The sequence below is a fragment of the Protobothrops mucrosquamatus genome, unplaced genomic scaffold (assembly GCF_001527695.2).
Source record: "Protobothrops mucrosquamatus isolate PMUCROS unplaced genomic scaffold, P.Mucros_1.0 scaffold637, whole genome shotgun sequence".
Lineage (NCBI taxonomy): Eukaryota > Metazoa > Chordata > Lepidosauria > Squamata > Viperidae > Protobothrops > Protobothrops mucrosquamatus.
In genome coordinates, this window is record NW_015386929.1 from 237,489 (window position 1) to 257,713 (window position 20,225).

At 38.5% G+C, this 20,225-nt stretch overlaps 1 protein-coding gene across 1 annotated transcript in view; it reads left to right on the forward strand.

Annotated features, from left to right (window-relative positions):
• Positions 1-20,225, forward strand: part of FERMT2 (fermitin family member 2) — a 76,342-nt gene that overhangs the window by 40,837 nt on the left and 15,280 nt on the right. The window contains exons 5-11 of the mRNA XM_015817773.1: positions 7,531-7,563; positions 9,688-9,913; positions 10,006-10,108; positions 11,494-11,601; positions 13,165-13,299; positions 17,674-17,723; positions 19,992-20,116. Coding sequence (XP_015673259.1) covers positions 7,531-7,563; positions 9,688-9,913; positions 10,006-10,108; positions 11,494-11,601; positions 13,165-13,299; positions 17,674-17,723; positions 19,992-20,116 — 780 coding nt within the window. The remainder of the gene's footprint in view (positions 1-7,530; positions 7,564-9,687; positions 9,914-10,005; positions 10,109-11,493; positions 11,602-13,164; positions 13,300-17,673; positions 17,724-19,991; positions 20,117-20,225) is intronic.

Consider the following 20,225-nt stretch of genomic DNA (forward strand, 5'->3'; position numbering starts at 1 on the left):
AAGTCTGGCAATGCCAGTCCCAGGAACCCCTGTGGAGAAATGTAACAGATCATTTTACTAAAGCAAACCTGAGTGGAAATTTAATGCCCAAACATCTTTCCTGTCTCCTACTTAAAATGCCAGCCTTCTCTTTTTTTAAATGGCAACCGGAGATGTTATGTGCCAGCAAATGACTTCATGTCAAATGTAACTTTTCTTGCTGCTTTACTGGATAATCAGATGCTTGAGACTAGAATTCTAAATCTGCTTTCTTGAACATCAGGCCCATTGAAATCATTGGAAGAGATTTGTATAATTACCATCAGTCACTCATTGTTTTCAGATTTCTGTGTGTAGATATGTAATTGAAGTTCCCAATTTATGCAAGAAAGGATTTTAAGAAAATTGAAATAACAATTTGAGAGGGGACTGTAATGATGTTAATATGAATTGAAGGGAGTCATGTTTTGGTTGAGTTCTTTTACTTTTCTCTTCCTCCTGTGTTTCTTTTTGTTTATAACTTACATTATCTTAAAAACTGAGATCAATATCAGTGATTAAAGATTAATAGATGAGTGGGTGCTTTGCCCAGTTAATTTACCTCAAGTCCGTAGTATGTATTTATCTAAGCTACAACAAAATAAAATTTCTGTTTTCTGTTTCTGTTTTCCCAACACAGCTGTTTTGCTGTAAAGTGAAAAGAGTCAGTAATTCTAAGTTTAGTCTTGTTTGAGTCTTTTTTTCTCCATCCTCTCCCAGATATGTTAAAATTGTAGGCAAAATTCCCTTTTCCTCCAGTGTGAATGTCCAAACTGGGAAATACTGCAGTTACTTGTACAAAGGAATCTCTTTGCAGTTACAGGTAATCCCTGAGTTGTGATTGTTCCCTTAGCAAACGTTCGAAGTTACACAATAAGCGCCCCCTAGTGCTTACGAGCAAATCCCAAAATTACGAATATTGTGGCACCACAACAGTCGTTCACCCTCACGAGCGACCGCAGTGGCACTGCAACATTCACCCTGGTTATTCCCTCCCTCTCCACCTCCGCCCTGGGTCTCCCTAGGCACTAGGACTTCAATACTCACCCTGTGAAGATCGAGATCCTTTTCTTTCTTGGCTGCTCCAGGCCTTCGGTGCGTTTGCAGAGAATGGAGGCCTAAATTAATGCAAGACCACACAAGATCAGTGGGACAAGATCTCACGCTACTGATCTTGTGTGATCTCATGGTACTTTAGGGCTCTGTTCTCTGAAACAGAGAATGGAAACAAAGCCGGGGGATGCTTCCGCGGCCCTCCGGATTCCCGATCCAGGCATCGAAGGCCTTTCCAGGCTGCTGCCACCCAGAAGTGGGCATCTGGAGGGCCGCGGAAGCATCTCCTGGCCTTAGATCCGGGCGGCAGCAGCCTGGAAAAGGCCTCTGATGCCCGGATCCAGTCTCTGGAGGCATGCAGAAGCCTCAGATCCAGGCGGCAGCAGGATCTGTGGCAGACAGGAGATGGATCTTTTCAAGGTGAGTCCAGTGCGGCATGAAGGGAGGGAGAAGCATGAAGATTCATAGTGGATCAGGGAGGCCTTGGGGGCCTGTTCCATCACTAAGCTCTCCATAGCCTTCCCCATCCTGAGATACCTCATGTTCACTTAATGAGCCATGTGCGTTTAACGAGCAAGGGAGTAATCTCGTTCAAGGTACGAGATTCACTCTTACGAGTTTTCGAGTTACGAATGGAATGGGCAGGCTCCATTAAATTCGTAACTTGAGGACTACCTCTGTTCCCTAGCCTCTTTCTGTTTTGTATTAAATATAGAATCAGATGACATTATAGCCAGGTAACTGCAAAACCACTTTTATATGCAGTGAGAGGAGGGGGTCATCAGATTCAAAAGTTCCAAATTATATTATTCCTCAGTTTCATGTAGATGTTGAACAGATTTAACCCTGTGGGGTCCCATTGGTCAGTCATCTAAGTGTGAAAAAATAGTCTGCCAGCACTACCTTCTGGGCATAGCCAGGAAGGGCCAGAATCCTGCAAAATTGTGTCCCAAGGACTAGTCTCACCAAAGAATCCAGAAAAATGCTGAATGCTCAATATTATCAAAAATCATTAAGAATTTCAAGAAGATTAGTAGGCCATGCTCTTCCCATCCAATTTGACATATGTTATCTGTTAAGGCAACCAAATAATCTTAACAAAATCCAGGCCGAAGACATAATTGAAATTAATGAATTAATGTCATCCAGCTGCATCTGAGGCCTTCATCTTTTCCCCCAGAAATAAAATGTTTTAGATTATCTTATAGTGTCTGCTGTATAGTATAGATCTCCTGGATCAGAAAAGAGTTTCTTCAGTAGAAAACTTCGTTATGCTGGGGGTAACCCTTCCCACCTATGAAGAAGCATTTGATCTGCTCTCCTAAGCATGAGGTAGTTTACTCGTGAAAGGACAAGAATTCCTGGAAGCCCCCAATACACTCACCGAGATAAACTAGATTTACACAACATCCAAAACAGACAATAAAATACCTAGGAAGTATTCCAGCAGCCCATAATCAGATAAGCAGGAATCAGCACCAGATAAACAATCAGGCAGAAAACAATAATCAAGGAACCACCAAGGAGGAAACTGTGTCTCCACCAAAGCTGGCAGGGCAAGCTAATGCAGAACCCACACTCATTGCACTGATGATGTTATCCAGTTGGGTAATGAAACAGGACTTGGGCTGAGAGAGACAAGGGAGAGAGGAAGGCTGCCTTTCTCCCTATACTCTGTCTCTCTCAGCCTAACTCATCTCACAGGGTACCGTATTTTCCGGCGTATAAGATGACTTTCTAAACCCTGAAAATCTTCTCAAAAGTCGGGGGTCGTCTTATACGCCGGAAAATACGGGTATTCTATTTTATTCCTTTACACATGTGGTTTGGCATATTACTCATCAAGTTTTCTCTCCTCCCCCCCCCTCTCTCGCTCAAACTCTATATTTTAACTGGAAAAGTTGGGGGTCGTCTTATACGCCCAGTCGTCTTATACGCCGGAAAATACGGTAATTGTGAAGGAAATAGGAGGAGGAAGGTGTGTTGGAGATGTTCACCATCTTGAGTTATTTGTAAAAATAATAAAGGGGAATGAATGAATGAACGAAGGAACAAGCAAACAGATAAGCAAGCTGCATTATTAACCTGTAAACTGCCTTCATGTAGAAGTCCAAGGTGAATCTATTTGACTTTCAGTTGCTCATGGCAATCCTGGCTTGTCCTTTCCGATATCTTCGAGATTCTACACAGAACAAAAAAGCAATGCAAACCTTTGGTATGGAGGTAGTGAAGGCAAAAAGGTATATATATATACTCTTTGTTGCTTCTTTTCATCAAGGAAGCCAAAATTAATGCTTGTTTTGATCCATTGCAAGAATTCCCACTCATGTACTTCAGCTATCACCCAGTCCGCATTATTGCTTTCAGTTCCCTAGTAAATTAAGAGGCTGATCTGTCTCCGTGTGTGGGAGAGATTTCTTTAGAGCTTATAGTCAGTCAGTGGTTTGGGTTGTCTTAATATTCCACAGATCCACAAGGATATTTCTCAGCTGTTTTTACTTAACACAAATTATTAAACATTAATTTGTGACTAATCTCTTTCCTAATTATACTGTAAGCACAATTTCTGTATTTATTTATTTAGCATTGGGAGGTTAGTGGAGAAAAAAATAGCCCTCTACCTAGATGGAGAAAAGCCATGTGTAGGCAATTTGTTTGTTTGTTTGAGTTGAAAAATAATAGCAGTGGGAATTAGATTTGGAATTATTCACTCCATTACAAATTAGTTAAATAGTCATGGATTCAGACCATATCCTTGCTGCCCACACAAGAATTCTAAAGCATTTTGTCTATTCTGCTTTAAAATATAGACATCAAATGTTTTGAATGCCAGCTAATAAGTTCTCCTCTATGTGCTTGCCAGGTTCCACTAGATTGCATGCTAATGCTTGAGATTCTTTGACCTTCTTAATGATAAAAAGGGTTTTAAGTACACAGATAAACAGTGGACGAGGGTTGCTCAACCTCATATCTACAGTCCTTGCAAAGATCTAGCTGCACAAGGCTCTACCCTTTCCTCTCCTTTATTTCAACATGAGGGTTTTTATATATGGCTGTTGTTCAAAGACTGATTCAGCACTCTCAACAAGAGAGCAAATCTGCAGATCCTCTTTGAATTCCACTTTTTCTTGCTCTCGACATTCTTTCAAACAACCTGGATAGTAAATAAGCTAACCTGCTGTTTTGTAACAGTGCTTTTGCTTTTGCTGTTAAAATGCGTGAAGCAAATTAGGTTTATTTTTCCAAGTCAATTATTATTTTGAAATATGCTTACATTTGATGTGTATAATACTTGTAATGTATGGTTTCATTATGAGTATCCTGGGTGTGCTAAATAGGACTAAAATTATCTTGTTTTAGCAAAGAACCAGACTAAGACCTCTCCTTGGATATTTAAGGGAAAGCATGAGGTTCCAAAGATGTGGTGGGGAAGAGAGTAGGATTAAACCTGACCACCACCCCCCAGCCACAATGTCCTTTGTGCATACCCATCTCTTCATTCCCAGATCTCACATGTTGAGCAGGGAGGGCTAAAGAGTTCTTTGTGGTTTTGCTTGAATAACTGATATACATCTTAAAGGAGGAGAAAAAGTTGTTTTGCTATCCAAAATTGCATACCTCTTTCCATCTTTTCTGCACCCAGAGCAGAAGAACATATGAATATCTATAATTTTCTTGAGATGGCTGGAAGAGCATTTATTTTTCTTTAGCTTAAAAATGGAAGCAAAAGAAATCCATGGTGACATGGTTATTTCTGTTAACTTTCTAGAGCTTTTACTGAGGTTTTTTTTTTTAAAAAAAATAATAATTACGGTCTGTCTTATTTCACTAGTTGGTTTAAGAGTCTGGATCATTAATAATTCTTCATCAGCAAGATAAAATATTTTCTTTTTACAAATATAGACAATGTGATGCAAATGGCTATCTTAAGGGTCTTGCTTTCTCATGGAATAGCTAGCCTAGTGAGGATGGCCGGTCTTAACACAGTCATATAGTGAAAGATAAACTTAAGTTCAGCTGTGCAGGGAGACTATTGGGCATCCAGAAAGATATTCATAAGCCCCGTGCTTTCTTTACTGTCATATTATCTGTCTGGTGTAATGAGTAACTCTTAAGTTGGAAATGTTTAAGTAAGCATCTATTTACAGGTAACTAGGAGTTGGAAGAAAAGCGTAGTTTGACTGTCCCACAAGCTATTATGAGAAAATATGCATCAGATCAAAACAATGGACAAAATGATTTTTTTCCTCTTGTCTGTAATCAGACCTATTGCATCAATTGCTGTGCAACATAGTAGAAAAAGATTCCCCTGATACAAAACCTTTGGACTTGAGCCAAATAAAGGGAGAGGAACTGTTCAGCTAACATTTATAAACCGAAAGGCACAGGAGTCTATAGCATCTTAACATTAGTATTGCCTATGAAGCAGAGGGAGAATGAAGCAGAATGTATTAAGCCAGTGGTTCTCAACCTTTTTAATGCCGCGACCCCCAACCGGTCGTAAGTCGAGGACTAAATCGGTCGTAAGTCGAGGACTAAACCGGTCGTAAGTCGAGGACTACCCAACCGGTCGTAAGTCGAGGACTTTCCCTGCCCGGGAGCGCCGCGCATGCGTGGTTCCGCCCCTTGCGCTGGCCGAGGCGTAGCTGGCAAGCGGCAGAGACGGAGCAGGCTGACCACCAGCTGGCCCAGCCCAAGGGAGGTAAGGCACCCGCCGGAAAAGGGGAAAAAAATGGCGGACAGCCATGCTTGGCAACCCCCGTGAAATGGTCGATCGACCCCAAATGGGGTCGCGACCCATAGGTTGAGAACCGCTGTATTAAGCTGAATAGTTTGCAAGAAGGATACAACTAAATATTGAAGTTAGCATCTGCCTGCTCATTGCTTTTTCCTGCAAGATATGATACAATGAAGATAATATTTTATAAAAAGAATCTTTTGCAGAATAATAAATAGTTGGGGTTTCTTAATTTGTTAACCAGAATTAACCAGTAATGTCATATATGTCTGTGGGTATATTCTGTGTCTGTTTACACTGCTTTGATACTAAAACTAAGAAAAATGTTCCTTATGTTCAGAATATAGTTTCATTTACTGATAATACAATTTGTGTATACATAATTACCTAGATAAATCAATCTGTATCTTTCCCTTTTTTGCTCATATTCCCTATCTTGAATTTATTATTTACATTTTAGCGATTAAGCGACCAATTATAAAATATTTTACATATTTGGATGAAATTTTGTTTGCTTATTCAACAAATTTATGTGGCAGCCTGTTTAAGCAGCAAAAGTACGTTTTCCCAAAATAATTCAGCTGTTGATTCTTAAAATCAATTTCAACAATTGCTTCTAAATAATTCTCCCTGTTATTTGTTATAGGTCATCTAAAACTAAATTGTAAATGAATCCCAAAATATAATTGTTTTATAAGATAAATATTTTATGAGGATGTTTTCTGATAGTCATAAGTTTAATGTTAGATTAATCCAGTGTTGATATTATAGAGTGAAGGTCTTTATAGAAATGATGCTATGTAGTATTTCACGTGGAATAGAACATTTATTTTGCCTTTTCTTTCTAACTACAATCTTAATTAACTAGTAAGTGTAAGGCAAAATGGGCCTTTCTCCAGATTCATTTCTTTTTGTTTGAACATTTATCATAAGTTTACCTTAAAATAACAGTATGATGATGTGGTCAGAATATTGTCTAAACCAAATATGGACGCTCAGAATTTAGATGGATTTTAATTGGATTTGGTAGCCCATTCATTATTATATCCTATGGTATTCTCTCCCACCCACCCTCCCTCCCTTCCTCCTGTCTGTCTGTCTGTCTATCCCTCCCTCCCTCCCCTATCCACCTACCCAGCCACCTACCTATCTGGATTTTTTGTGGTTTAAATAGGTTCTCTGTTCAAGCTGATGTAGAGACAGCAAATAGCAATTCATGTTAGCTTAATTCCTGCTGTATTGAAATGTACAGTTATTCTGAACTATTTTAAGAAGTGTTAGTTTTGAAACCACACACTACGCTAAAACCAAGCAGCCTGTTTCTGTGTATTTCAGGAATACAGAAAAGGAAAATTACTACTTTCAGGACTTTTTCAAATACCTTTCCTGAAGTAGTAAAATGTTCATGCTCCAACTGTAGTATTTCCATTTCATGTTATGTACTGGTTTTTTGTCTGTTCATGTGCTTAGTTTTTATCATGTCCAAATCTCATACAAAAACATAGAAATTAATTTTTTTCTCTCTATTAAGCTTATTTCTTGTCGCCTGAAAATTTAAAAAAATGTAAAATATCTCAACTTGAAGTCATGGTTTTCTTGATTGCATCCTTGAATATCTTACTACTCTACTTTGCCTATTTTTCATCCTTATTGTTCTTATTCTATTCCTTTCACTGCCTTCACCTTACTGTCTTCTATTTTCCTTTCTTTCCTTCTTATAGGCTCTGATGTTCTTTACATTGGCCCAGTAAAAGGTGAGCCTTGTGTGGATAGGACTTTTCTCTCCTGTCTTTTCTGCTTCCTGTTCCTCTAAACCAGGAGTAGGCAACCTTGGCTCTTTTATGACTCATGCTGGCTCAGGAATTCTGGGAGTTGAAGTCCACGAGTCATAAAAGAGCCAAGGTTGCCTACCCCTGCTCTGAACTATATGAATCTGAAAACCAAGGAACTTCTTGGTTATATTTTGACCATATGGTGTCCCACAATTTCTCTAGGTACTCGTTATAAAATATGTGATTTAGGTTCTGGATTTTTTTTCTAATTGAGAAAACAGTTAATATATATTGAGTGCTATTGAAATAACACAGTATTTTAACATTCTATCAGAAACAGTATTAGAAATACAAATTATTCATATTTTATACTTCATATATATATAGTGTAGCTAGGAAGCAAAGTTACAGATCTGCCTATTTTGACTGGAAAAAATGCTGCTTAACTGAAAATAGAGCCTAGAGGCTTCCATCATTTGTATCGGAAAAGCTCTGATATTACACCCACATTCTTTTTCCACAACACCTAAATCTACAGCAGGTAGCAATAACATACCTCCTTCCATGTTTCTCAACAATAAGTACTGAGAACCGTATTGCTTTTTTATATTTTATATAATGCATGGGTATGAGAAATAATAACCATGAACAGCTCTATAATCCGTTTGTTTTGTTTAGATTTATAAGCTGCCCCATTCAAAAAAAGAAAAACAGCATATAGCAATAAATGAATGCAATATATAAATATAAAATGGAGAGCCAAGTACATAACAAAACAACCAAAAGGGGATTCTCACTCAGTTGGCCACTAGTGCTGGAGGGAAGAGCCAAGTCTTAATGGCTTTCCTAAAGGCGAGAGAAGAGTTGGAGCCTGAGTACTGTATATTTGAGGCCCTCTCAATTCCTGGCAAATAGATGGGGAAGAAATGGAGGTAGTGACAGATTTTATTTTCCTGGGCTCCAAGATCACCTCAGATGGGGACTGCAGCCAAGAAATTAAAAGACGCTTGCTCCTGGGGAGGAAAGCTATGGCAAATCTAGACAGCATACTAAAAAGCAGAGACATCACCCTGCCAACAAAAGTGCGTANAGTGCGTATAGTCAAGGCCATGGTTTTCCCAGTTGCAATGTATGGATGTGAAAGTTGGACCATAAGAAAGGCTGAGCGACAAAGAATTGAGGCCTTTGAACTATGGTGCTGGAGAAGACTCCTGCGAGTCCCTTGGACTGCAAGGCGTTCAAACCAGTTAGTCCTAGAAGAGATCAACCCTGACTGCTCTTTAGAAGGCCAGATCCTGAAGTTGAAACTCAAATACTTTGGCCACCTAATAAGAAGGAAGGACTCACTGGAGAAGGGCCTAATGCTGGGAAAGATCGAGGGCAATAGAAGAAGGGGACGACAGAGAATGAGGTGGCTGGATGGAGTCACTGAAGCAGTAGGCGTGAACTTAAATGGACTCCAGAAGATGGTAGAGGAGGACCTGGAGACCTGGAGGAACGTTGTCCATGGGGTCGCGATGGGTCGGACACGACTTCGCAATTAACAAGAACAAAATCTTTCCAGAGCAGTCACTGAATTTACAATATTTATAATCTGTCCTGAATTTTGAGGGCCCAGAGCCACTAATAAGAACCAAAGTACAGCCTTGTTTTAAAGCCATCTAAAAAGCATCTTCTAATTGTAGCTTTCTAAATTAAAGTATATGCTGTTTGGAGAACTTCTTTGTTGTCCTTAATATCCTACCATTCAGCTTCACTAAATGACCTAGGTTCTCTTATTACAAAAAAACAGAATGGGTGGGATTTTGTCTATCACATACATAATTTTTTAATATCTTAATCTCACAGGTGACTATTCCATCTTTCTGTAACACTTTCCAAAACATCATGTGGTCACAGTTTAAATTCAACCTTCTGGACACCATATGGACCTTATACTCACATGTTCATGTATAACTGACATGCATTGTAGAAATCCCTTCTTATTTCTGCAGCATTCAGTAAAAAATTTGAGTTCTGGAGTTATTGGTATTGTAGGTTTCTTCTGAATTCAGTGGACTAAGTATGGAATACTAATTTGATTCTTCCTATCTTTCTCCAATTTAGGGAATGTATATTCAAGTCCAGGGCTTTATAGCAAAACCATGACACCAACTTACGATTCTCATGATGGGAGTCCTTTATCACCAACTTCAGCTTGGTTTGGAGACAGTGCTTTATCAGAAGGAAATCCAGGTATACTTGCCGTCAGCCAGCCAATCACCTCCCCAGAAATCTTAGCCAAAATGTATAAGCCACAATCACTTCTGGATAAAGCCAAGATCAACCAGGGGTAGGTTTAAAAATATTAGTTTTGGAGCTTGTTTGTGTGAAAACATTGCTTTGTAATGACTGAGCTAGTTTTTCTTTTTCCTCTTTTGGAAGATGGCTAGATTCTTCAAGATCACTTATGGAACAAGATGTGAAAGAAAATGAAGCTTTACTACTGCGGTTCAAATATTACAGCTTCTTTGATTTGAATCCTAAGGTATACAGTTATGTTAACTATCATATAGTCAGGATTTTCAGTGCATGTACATGGGTTAGTGACTTTGTGATCAGTATAGAATTTTTTTACCGAATTGCTAGGAAATTGTTGGATTATAACCCATAAAAAGCAAGATAAAGGCCAGTGAAGCAAATAATTTAATAATAACAGAATAACATAGAGGAGTATTTAAGGGACAAAATCATGATCAGTATGCTAACACTAATTTCCAAATCGTATTTTAAAAGCTATGATTTTATTTGATATCAGAAGATCCATATTTTTAGTAATATTGTGGCTTATTAGCTTTTTCAGGATTAGGATATTCCAAAGCCACAGCAAGGCCCTCTTCCACATCTCCATATAATAAAGGTAGTCCTCAATTTATGACCATAGCTGAGACCAGAATTTCTATTAATAAACAAGGCATGTGTCATGGGTAGGTACATCCATGGGAATAATCCTCAAGTAATGGGATACCAAACTGGTAAAAGCTTTAAATGTTATTAGTAAAGCCTTGAATTGACCTGTAGGCAGGCAGCAAGAACAATTATTTCAGAACTAAATTTGTGTGGTTTTTTTTCTTTTTAAGTCTATTCTGAATGTGTTTTGCTGATGTATTCTGTACTAATTGTACTCCTAAGATCTTCCAAGAGCAATTTTGTGCAGAATGTGTTGTGGTAATCTAAAGAAGATGACATCTGTTATGGATTATTGTGATTAGGTGTTTCTGTGCCTTGAAGGGTTACAAGCCTCAGACTGGGCATGCATTAATGCATTTCACTGAGGCCTTGAATGACAAACACACATTTAAGAGTGTGTGTGGCAAAGCTCCACACTGTGCTCCTTCAGGGAGAGTGCAACCAGTGGTGGGATTCAGCCAGTTCGCACCACTTCAGCAGAACCGGTAGCTAATTTTTTGTTGCCCAGGCCCAGAATGGACTTCCGGAAGTGGCATCCACACAGAGAACCGGTTGTTCACATATTTGAATCCCACCACTGAGTGCAACCCTTATTTGGAGTGAGAGACTACCCCATCCTAAAAGTTGGGAGTACCATTTAAAAGGCAGCATTAAGGCAAAGGTTAATTTTGCATCAACTAGGAAAAAGAAGATTGGGAAAGAGATAATTTCAGCATACTGTATTTGGAATAGATAGCTTATTTAAATTATAGCAGAGGGAAGGAAATTTTCTGTTGGAGCACTGCATCTTCTGACCTTAAATGGCCTGTTGTGTTTCAGAGTGGCATAGCATTTGATCAGCAAGCAAAAATGAAAATTTTGTAAAAGGTTTATTGAATTTGGGGGGGGAGATTTCTGGTTAAAAAAACTGCACACTGTCCATAAGGTGGGTTATGAATCGATGATTTGGTTATGTCTCCATAGTATGATGCAATCAGAATAAATCAGCTATATGAACAATCAAAATGGGCTATTCTTTTGGAAGAAATCGAGTGCACAGAAGAGGAAATGATGATGTTTGCAGCACTGCAGGTGAGTGTGGGCCCTGAAGACCCAGAGCTCTTTAAGTCTTGGATTTTGCCTTTCAAAGAATCCTTAGCAAATGCTGAAATCCTTGATGTACTAAGTTTCGTATATTGCATGTATTCTTTTTCTGAATTAGAACATTTTGTCCCAACAAATATTGCTCTGTTTTCTGTAAGGTTTGCTTGAACCTTTTTTGGGAATCTAAAATAGATTTGCCTCTTTTTAATGTCTCATGCAAAGGAATTTGGGTTCTTTTTTCACAAACATGTTTGTATCTTTTTATTAGCTTTTAAGCAAACGACAAGTACATTAGGTTACTGAACCACAAGATTCTGGCACTGAGCCTCTCAGGCAGCTGGTGATAATTCCTGGGTTTCCCAAAAATATCTTTGCCCCTTCCTTTACGTTCTCAGACTGCAGCTCATTTGGCAAACAAATTTATAAACACGTTTAATGTATTTTTCTCTGTACTTTCTTTTTCTCTTCTAAAGAAATCCCTTTCTATATTAGCAGTTTAAAGTGTCTCACATTGAAACTCATTTATGGTCTCTATGTATTATACATAGGGCCTAGGAACTCAAAATCTTATTAGAACTCTCTAGGTACGACATAATCTTCTGAGGCCAGAACATTAACTGTAACTATAGTTAACTATAATCTAGAACTAAATTAAGTTTTGATGTCAAAGCCATTGTCAGTCTCCTAATATTTTACCATGTATGGAAATGCTTAGCGGCCACTTAAACAAATCATAGTTAACAGTTAAGTAACTGCTTGTTATATGCAATTTTATTAATTGATACTGAAGCATCAGTGAAAACAGAATTAACCTAGTATGAGAAATGGGAGGGCTTTATATCATGTAACGTTCTCTATTAAGTAAAATAGTAAAAATGACTAAGCTATTTCTTTCCCGGTTAATATAGGTATAGATATGTTTAAAATTGACATTTGAAAAAAATAGAAGTAAAGGGAGATAAATACTTGGGAATATTCTTCTACAAAATTTTATACTCATTTATACTCATGTAGTGTGCTAAGTGAAGAGACTATTCACCGTGGAATAAATCCTTTCACATAAAGAAAATTATGAGGTCCATTTTTGTTCTAAACCTCTGGGCTATGGCCCACTATATTGCACAAACCGGGTCATGCAAGCTGTGTGCGAGTGTGTGCACACACTTGCCGCTTGCACAGAGCCATTCCCACCCACCCCGCCATTCTGCCAAGCTGCAAAGGTTGGGGAACGCTGTTCTAAATGCTTCTTATATAAGTGAAAAGGGATAACTAAGGAATATGAACCTAGTCATGATTACTACTGAATCAGAAACATCGACCTTTATTTCTAAAATGAATTCTACATTAAGAATTAGTTGAGTTAATTCACAAAACATGTCCCACACTTGCCTTGTGGCTGTCATTCAGAGTTTTGATTAGATATGATACCAAGTGCTATGAAGGCTATATTGTATTATCATCAGCCTTTGAGCAGATCAAGAGGATTATAGATACTGTACATACATACATACATATATACCGCACTATTAATTTTCAATTGCTTTATTTCAGTACCACGTTAATAAGTTGTCAATCATGTCATCTGAAAATCACTTGAATAACAGTGACAAAGAAGTTGATGAAGTTGATGCTGCCCTTTCTGATTTGGAGATTACTCTGGAAGGTGGGAAGACCTCCACAATTCTGGTAAGAACTGAGAAGTAAGAGCTTAATGTTTTCTTTTCCAAGAATGTGAGACTAATAGTCTGAACACAAGAGAAGTAGTCAAGCTGCTGATCATACATGGGCAGTTTGAGAAGAACTCGGTTCATAATCTAAAAAATAGGTTTCACAGAATCCAGAGCAAGGTCTGGAGCAACTTTAACTGGATTAGGTAATATCCTGCTAGTCCTTTTCATTGCCTATTTCATACTGAGTTGGTAGGCTATAGGTAGTCTTCAACTTATGACTGGTCAAAGTTACGATTAACCTCCCCAGAGATGCTTATGACTCGTTTTTGGAGCTAAATGGCCATACATACATACCTCCTCGTCACATGATCGCATTTTGGGTGCTTGGCAAACAGCTCACCTTTACAGCCATTGGAAGCATCCCAATGCTTGTCGCATAATTAAGATTTGCAAAAAGTTTATAGCGAAAAAACAGCCATTGGGGAAAATGATTTTGCGTAATGACTACTGTGTTTGCTGTGTTTACAACCGTTGGGGAAAAAAACAGTTGTAATTTCAAATCTGGTCACGTGTTGTCTCAACTTAAAACCTCAACAGCTTATGACCATTATTCTGGGTTGAATTGCGATTGTAAGTCGAGGACTAACTGTATGGCACAAAAACATTGGGAATCTTCAATAGAGTAATTGAACTGACAGAAAGCAGATGGTCAAGTTCCATTAGAAAGCTCTCATAGTAATTCAGAGAGTAAGCCTCTGGCCTAGAGATGCTATAGAAGTCTCCACTTTGCATGCCTACCTGAAATATTAGTGCAGAATATTAATGCTGTGGGATTTCTTAGTTAAAGCACTGAATTGATTCTTACTTAGCCCCTTGAAGATATTTTCTGGCAAAGCAGGTAACCCGAGATGCACCCCCTTAGAATCTGCCCTGTGCAAGCATTGCTGTAGTCACTGAGAACTGTGTACTAGCCATGATTTGCATAGGTCCATTAATTTCAATAGGATTTGTGAGAAGGCTTTTCTAATTGGGGATTATGTTGTTTAGTAAACATTTAGGATGAAATGGAGACTTGGTGCCAAAACGTACATCTTTTGGAGTTCGTTTATATAGTCCAGTTTCAGAGATTGTCTTTTAAGGACACTTATGCTAAATCAGCTCTGCCAAGGAATTTTAGGGTATTTTTGCCAAACACGTCCTTGTGGACTCTCTTGGACTTTTCACAGGTCATTTGTTTTTTTCTTTGGAGCTGGAGCTTCCACTCCCACCCCTCATGAGAACCCCATTCTCTTGAACTATTTTATGCACAACTGCTAATCTAAGATGAAAGAGAGATACCGTTGATGTGTTTGTCCAGTTTTCTAAAATCTGTAAACAAACTTCCAGGACATCTGTAAATAGGCAGTGGAGTCTGCACATAAGTTCTAGTAAAAAATGCCATCTGTCTAAATTGTGCTGAGAAAATTATGTCCATGAAGCTTCAGATTAAAACAGGTTTTGATTTTGTTAACCTGCTATATTTTCCTGTTGTAATGCAGGCTCCTTTCCTTTTCCACATTTATTTTTAGCAATTTAAAGCCTTTTGCTGAGGAGACTATAGCATAATTTGTGCTTGTCCCAGGTTGGGAGGGAAGGTAGGGAGAGAGTCAGTGGAAGATACTGACGATTCTTTTAAAGAGACTCCAAGAAAGAAAAAGAAAAAAAACAAAATGAGTAAAATATAGTCATCTAGATCAGGGCTTTTCAACCTTTTCACCGTTTGTACCACTTTTAGGATATGGCAGTATTCGAGTACTACCTAGCAAGGTGTCAAAAACTTGATAACCAAAAAAAACCACAAACCTGTTCAAAGTTGCAATTGCACTGAAATGACATGACCATTTTTCACACTTATGACCATTGTAGCATGCCCAGGGTCATGTGATTTATATTTGGATGCTTGGCAACTGAATCATATTTATGATGGTCACAGTGTCCCAGGGTCATGTGATCCCCTTTTGCAACCTTTTGACAAACAAAGTCAATGGCAGGGCTGCTGGTGGCCAAGTGCTAAGGCAGGACTTCCTTCCCTCCTTCCCTGCCTCCCTCTTTCTCATTGCCATCTCCTTCTGAAGGAAGAATTTGAACCACCCCCCATATTTTCCCTCTTCCATATATTCATCAAACAAGGAAAAGCCTCCAGAGACAGAAAAGACAAGCCGCTGAGGGAACTAGCTTAAAAAGGCGCATTCCCCTTTAAGAATTAGCTACTGGCTAGAAAGGAAAGTTAAGGAGCTGGCCGGCACTTAAGGGAGAGAAAAAACTGGCTGCCGGCTAAGGCAGCCTCCCCAAATGGCTCCATTCATAAGTAAAGGAATGCTACAGGCAAAATCAATTCAGGAGAAAAATACTTCAAAATCCTTTGCAGCAAAACTTACAGCTAACAGTAGCAGAGCAATAGAAGCTAACACGAGACATCAGCCATCAGCCAAATAGAAATTGCCAAACAGTCCTTAAGAACACAAAGCCCACATTGAACAAATCCCAGAACTTCAAAGTCACAAAAGCATATAAGAATCCTTCCACTCTCCATCTCCCTCCCTCCCTCTGTGCGATGCTGCCTTTCTTCATTGCTGCCTTTCTTCATTCCTCGTGGAGGGCGACCCCTCCCCCGCTACGTTTCTTGCCTGTTTGTTGCTGCCAGCACAGATGGCTGCCACAGAAGTTGTAAATCAGCTCATGGCCGGCCTGCTGGATCTCCTCTCCTCTCCTTCTTCTTTCCCTTCGGTGCAGCTAGAACTGACTCTGCCTCCTCCCAAGGCTGCTTCTTTTTTTCTCTCTCCCTCTCCCACCCAAACTGCCTCCTTTTATAGCCTCTCCTGTCTCCACCCCCTCCTCCTCCTTTCTCTTCTGGGTGAGCCAGAAGTGAGCCTGGGGCCTTTGCCTCACCCCAGCCACTCTGCAGCTCCGGAGGACTCTCTCACAGTGTCCTTGCCTGTGCTGGCTCGTTCCCTCCCCCAGTACACTTGGCTGGGCAGGGCTGCGTACCACCTACCACGTGCTAATGTACCACAGGTGGTACATGTACCACCGGTTGAAAATCCCCGATCTAGATTATACCTTGATGACATGAAGGAATTTGACATCCTGCTCCTTTTATCTAGTGATGTATTTAGATAAACCAGATCAGTTCTTTTAAGAAGAACAATTATAAATGTAAATATAAGAATATAAGTTTCAGATCGTCATCCTATTGCCCAGGGTCTTAAGGATGCTCACATAGATCTTCCATAGGTCCTAACTGTTCGTCTCATGAGATCAACTAAACAGGCCTCATTTTTCATAGAAAATAAGCATTCATCCATCATTTTTCATAGAAAATAAGCCCAGTTTGGAAACACGCTCACCTGTCCAGAAAAAAAGAGAGAGATAGATTGAAACTGCTTTCATTTTCCCTCCTTTTTTTCCTCTGAAGAATGTTAAGGGCTTGCATAAATCCCAAGAACTTTCCAGGCAAGGAGAACAAAGTGGTTGTTTCTGTTAAAGGATGCTTGCTATCCATGTGAGATAAAAGCTTAATATTCAGGAGGAAGGACTGATAATTTTGACAGATGTCCAGGGCTGCAGTTATGCAATAAATGCTACACTTGTGACTCCAGATTTGGAACATCTGAGTTACGTTAAAATTGTCCCAAAATTTAAATCCGTATTGCTAGATCTTGAAAAATATAGTAAAAACAAAACTCAAGACCATAGACCAGGCTAGAGTAAAGTTGCTGCATTTCTACTTTAAACACATGTAATTAGGATACATTAGTAATTAGTTGCAGATTTATATATAATTAACTGGGAGAAAAAGTGATTTATTTTTCAGTGAATAAATTGTGAATGATGGGCCAGATTCTTTTAATGACTGATTCCACATTATAAACAATCCTACATGTGGCTCACAACTGCATGATAATGTTGCTGTTTCATCTCTTGAAGTAATGGTGTTGACTGTGATTCTTGATCCACATACCTTTTAAGTGAGCAGTATCTTAAAATGCACCTCAGAATCTTGAACACAGATTCTCTGTGCAGAAATGATAAACGAAACCTAGATAGTAAAAATGAACGTCAGCCATAGAAGAAAGTTGAGGAAGCTTTCTTCCATCTTTAAACTGGTTTAGAAAAACAAATACTTCATCTTTTCCAGATAATATGATTTTCTAAAAATCTAGATTTATTCCTATAATTCTTTTTAATTAAGTCTCTTCTTCCTCCTCAACCAAGAACATTGTTTTTTTGTGATGGAACTGTGTATCCATTTAATCAGCTAAATCAGTGCTTCCAAATTGTTTGTTTCTCTTTCAAGAACCAATTTCAGATCCTTGCAGATAAAATATAATGCCAGCTGTCTTATTTACAGGGTGACATCACTTCCATCCCGGAGCTAGCGGACTACATTAAAGTGTTCAAGTAAGTACTAAAAAATCTAAAAATCTGGAAGAAACAGTACAAATCAATAAGCTTTATAATAAATAGGTTATAATAAATGCATCTCTCTTAGTGTCTAGAGCAAGGTTTCTCTATCTTGACAATTTTAAAATGTGTGGCTAGAGAGTTCTGGGAATTGAAGTCCACACATCCTAAAATTCCCAAGTTGAAAAACGCTGATTTAGGTACATAATCACTTTCATTTTGAAACTTGGAGCATGTTTTCTTAGAATTTTTTTTACCAGTTCTTTCTAGAATTTTTCTTAAATTGCAGGGTTTAATCTGAAAATACATGAAGTCTGAAGAGTAATTGTGCTTCAGAAACTGTGCTGCTTCTCTATAATGACTAGACTTAACCTCTGCATGTTGATTTAATTTATATTGTTAGGAATTTTACTTCAGGTAGTCAAATAACTGGAAAATATAAAAATGCAATCATTTGTGATTTACTTGATTCCTGCATGTCATCTCTTGATCCTTTGGTCAATAAGGAGTGAATATCTTTTTTCAATTCCTAAAGTCAGTGGTTTGGGCTGGCATGTTCTCCGTGCTGGAGAACATACTGACTGGGGAATTCTATCAGTTGAAGTCCAACTCAACTTGCCAATGTTGGACACCCCTGTCCGAGAAATAGGGATGTTGCTGCATAGTTTGAAGTATTATTCAAGCATCTTTCTTGCATTTCATGAGCATATAGATAGATAATAAATAAGATTCCAGTTAATCTATTCTATTTACACTGGCAGCCACTTACAGTAGCTGTGCTGCTCTTTAGTCAGGTTTGTTTTTACTTTTAAATAAGACTTTTCATGAGGAAAAAAATAAGAATATTATCTTGGATCTGGACATGTGGAAACTAGAAACAGTTGTGTCTGGATTTGGGTTAATATTTTGGCAGGCTTAGCTGTCTGTTACAAATGAATACCCCACCATACTAAGGATATGAGATGAGTTTTGGAACTGGTACAAAGACATGTTGAATTTTGCAAAATAGGCAGGAAGAACAGTTGAAAGGTAATAGCACAGAAACTATGGGTACTTTTGAGAAGAACTCCAAAATAGCTTTGTCAGTCTTGTATTTGCTATTATATAGGGCCTAGGCAATTCTTTCTCCCTTCCATTTTCTTTAAGTGGGGAAGATAGATAGGCACTTCCTTTTGATAACTCCATTACATAATCTATCACTTCTTAGAGCTGCAGTTTTAAGATAGATCTTATTTTAAGGCACTTTGAATGTTGGGCTTGAGTAGTGATTTGATTTCTAATCGCTTAATGTTGTGGCAAATCATCCTCTGTACTTAACTTATCTCAGTGGACTTTTGTAGAGATGATTCCTCTGTACCAAAGAACTTGTGTTAGTTGTGAAAGAGAAAGCAGCCTAAAATTCTGATTCAGAGGAAAATCCCTGTATAAATCACATATCGAGGCACAAAATAAGTCTATTTTTCTTATAAACAATTACATTTTGCAAACTTCCTGTCCTCCAGAAAATATTTTCATACTGCTTTATCTGTCAAGGATTTCCTGTACATCTGCAATAGCATTCTAGAATGCATTGGGGACACTGTTATTTTGCTAAAATGCTGCTGATGGGTTTTGAAACTCAGATATTATTAACTCATACAAGGTGGGGGGAAAAAAATCAGCCCATAATATGTAAGTCAATTTTGCTGTAGCTGTGTGTTGCATAGAGAATCAATAATTGTAAGCAACCGGCACTTTGCAGAGTCTTGTATGATATTATTGTTATTCCCATGAAGAATGTCTCCTCCTTCTCTATACAGACAGCCTCCTATTTGATCTCTTTGTTTAATAAAATCACACTGTTTTTGATAGAGTGAAATCTTTTAAATGGAGCAGAAGCAGTGACCCTGGGAACCTTTACCAATTTGGGCTGGTATACCCCTTGTGGCCAATTTCCGTAATAAGATATGCTAGCAATAATCACTCGTGCACTTTTCACCTTGAGACTGAACTGTAATTTGCTCTACATGGGGTTGAAGAACCAGCTTGCATAAATCACTTTGAGCTAAATAGAGAACCTGTGACCCTTCTGATTTTGCTAAATACTAGTTCCCAGCAACATCCCCCATCTTTGACCGTAGTAACTGGGCAACTAAAAGTTCTGATTCAGCAGCATTCAGAAGACCACAAGTTTCTGTGAGAGCAGGTGATGAGAGGCTGTTGCAAATGTACCCCCATTTCATTCAGTTATGTTATCAGTGGTAGTAATAGTATACTACTTTACAGGCCAAAGAAGCTAACCCTGAAGGGTTATAAGCAGTATTGGTGTACCTTCAAAGACACATCCATCTCCTGTTTCAAAAGTAAAGAAGAATCTAACGGGACTCCAGCTCATCAGATGAATTTGAGAGGTAACAGAACAAATGCAGTTTTGGTGATCTTTTCATCTCTCCACAATTGAGCTGTATTTTAAATTTGCTTATTTTGACATTTCTCTGACCTTGCGATAAGATGTAAATA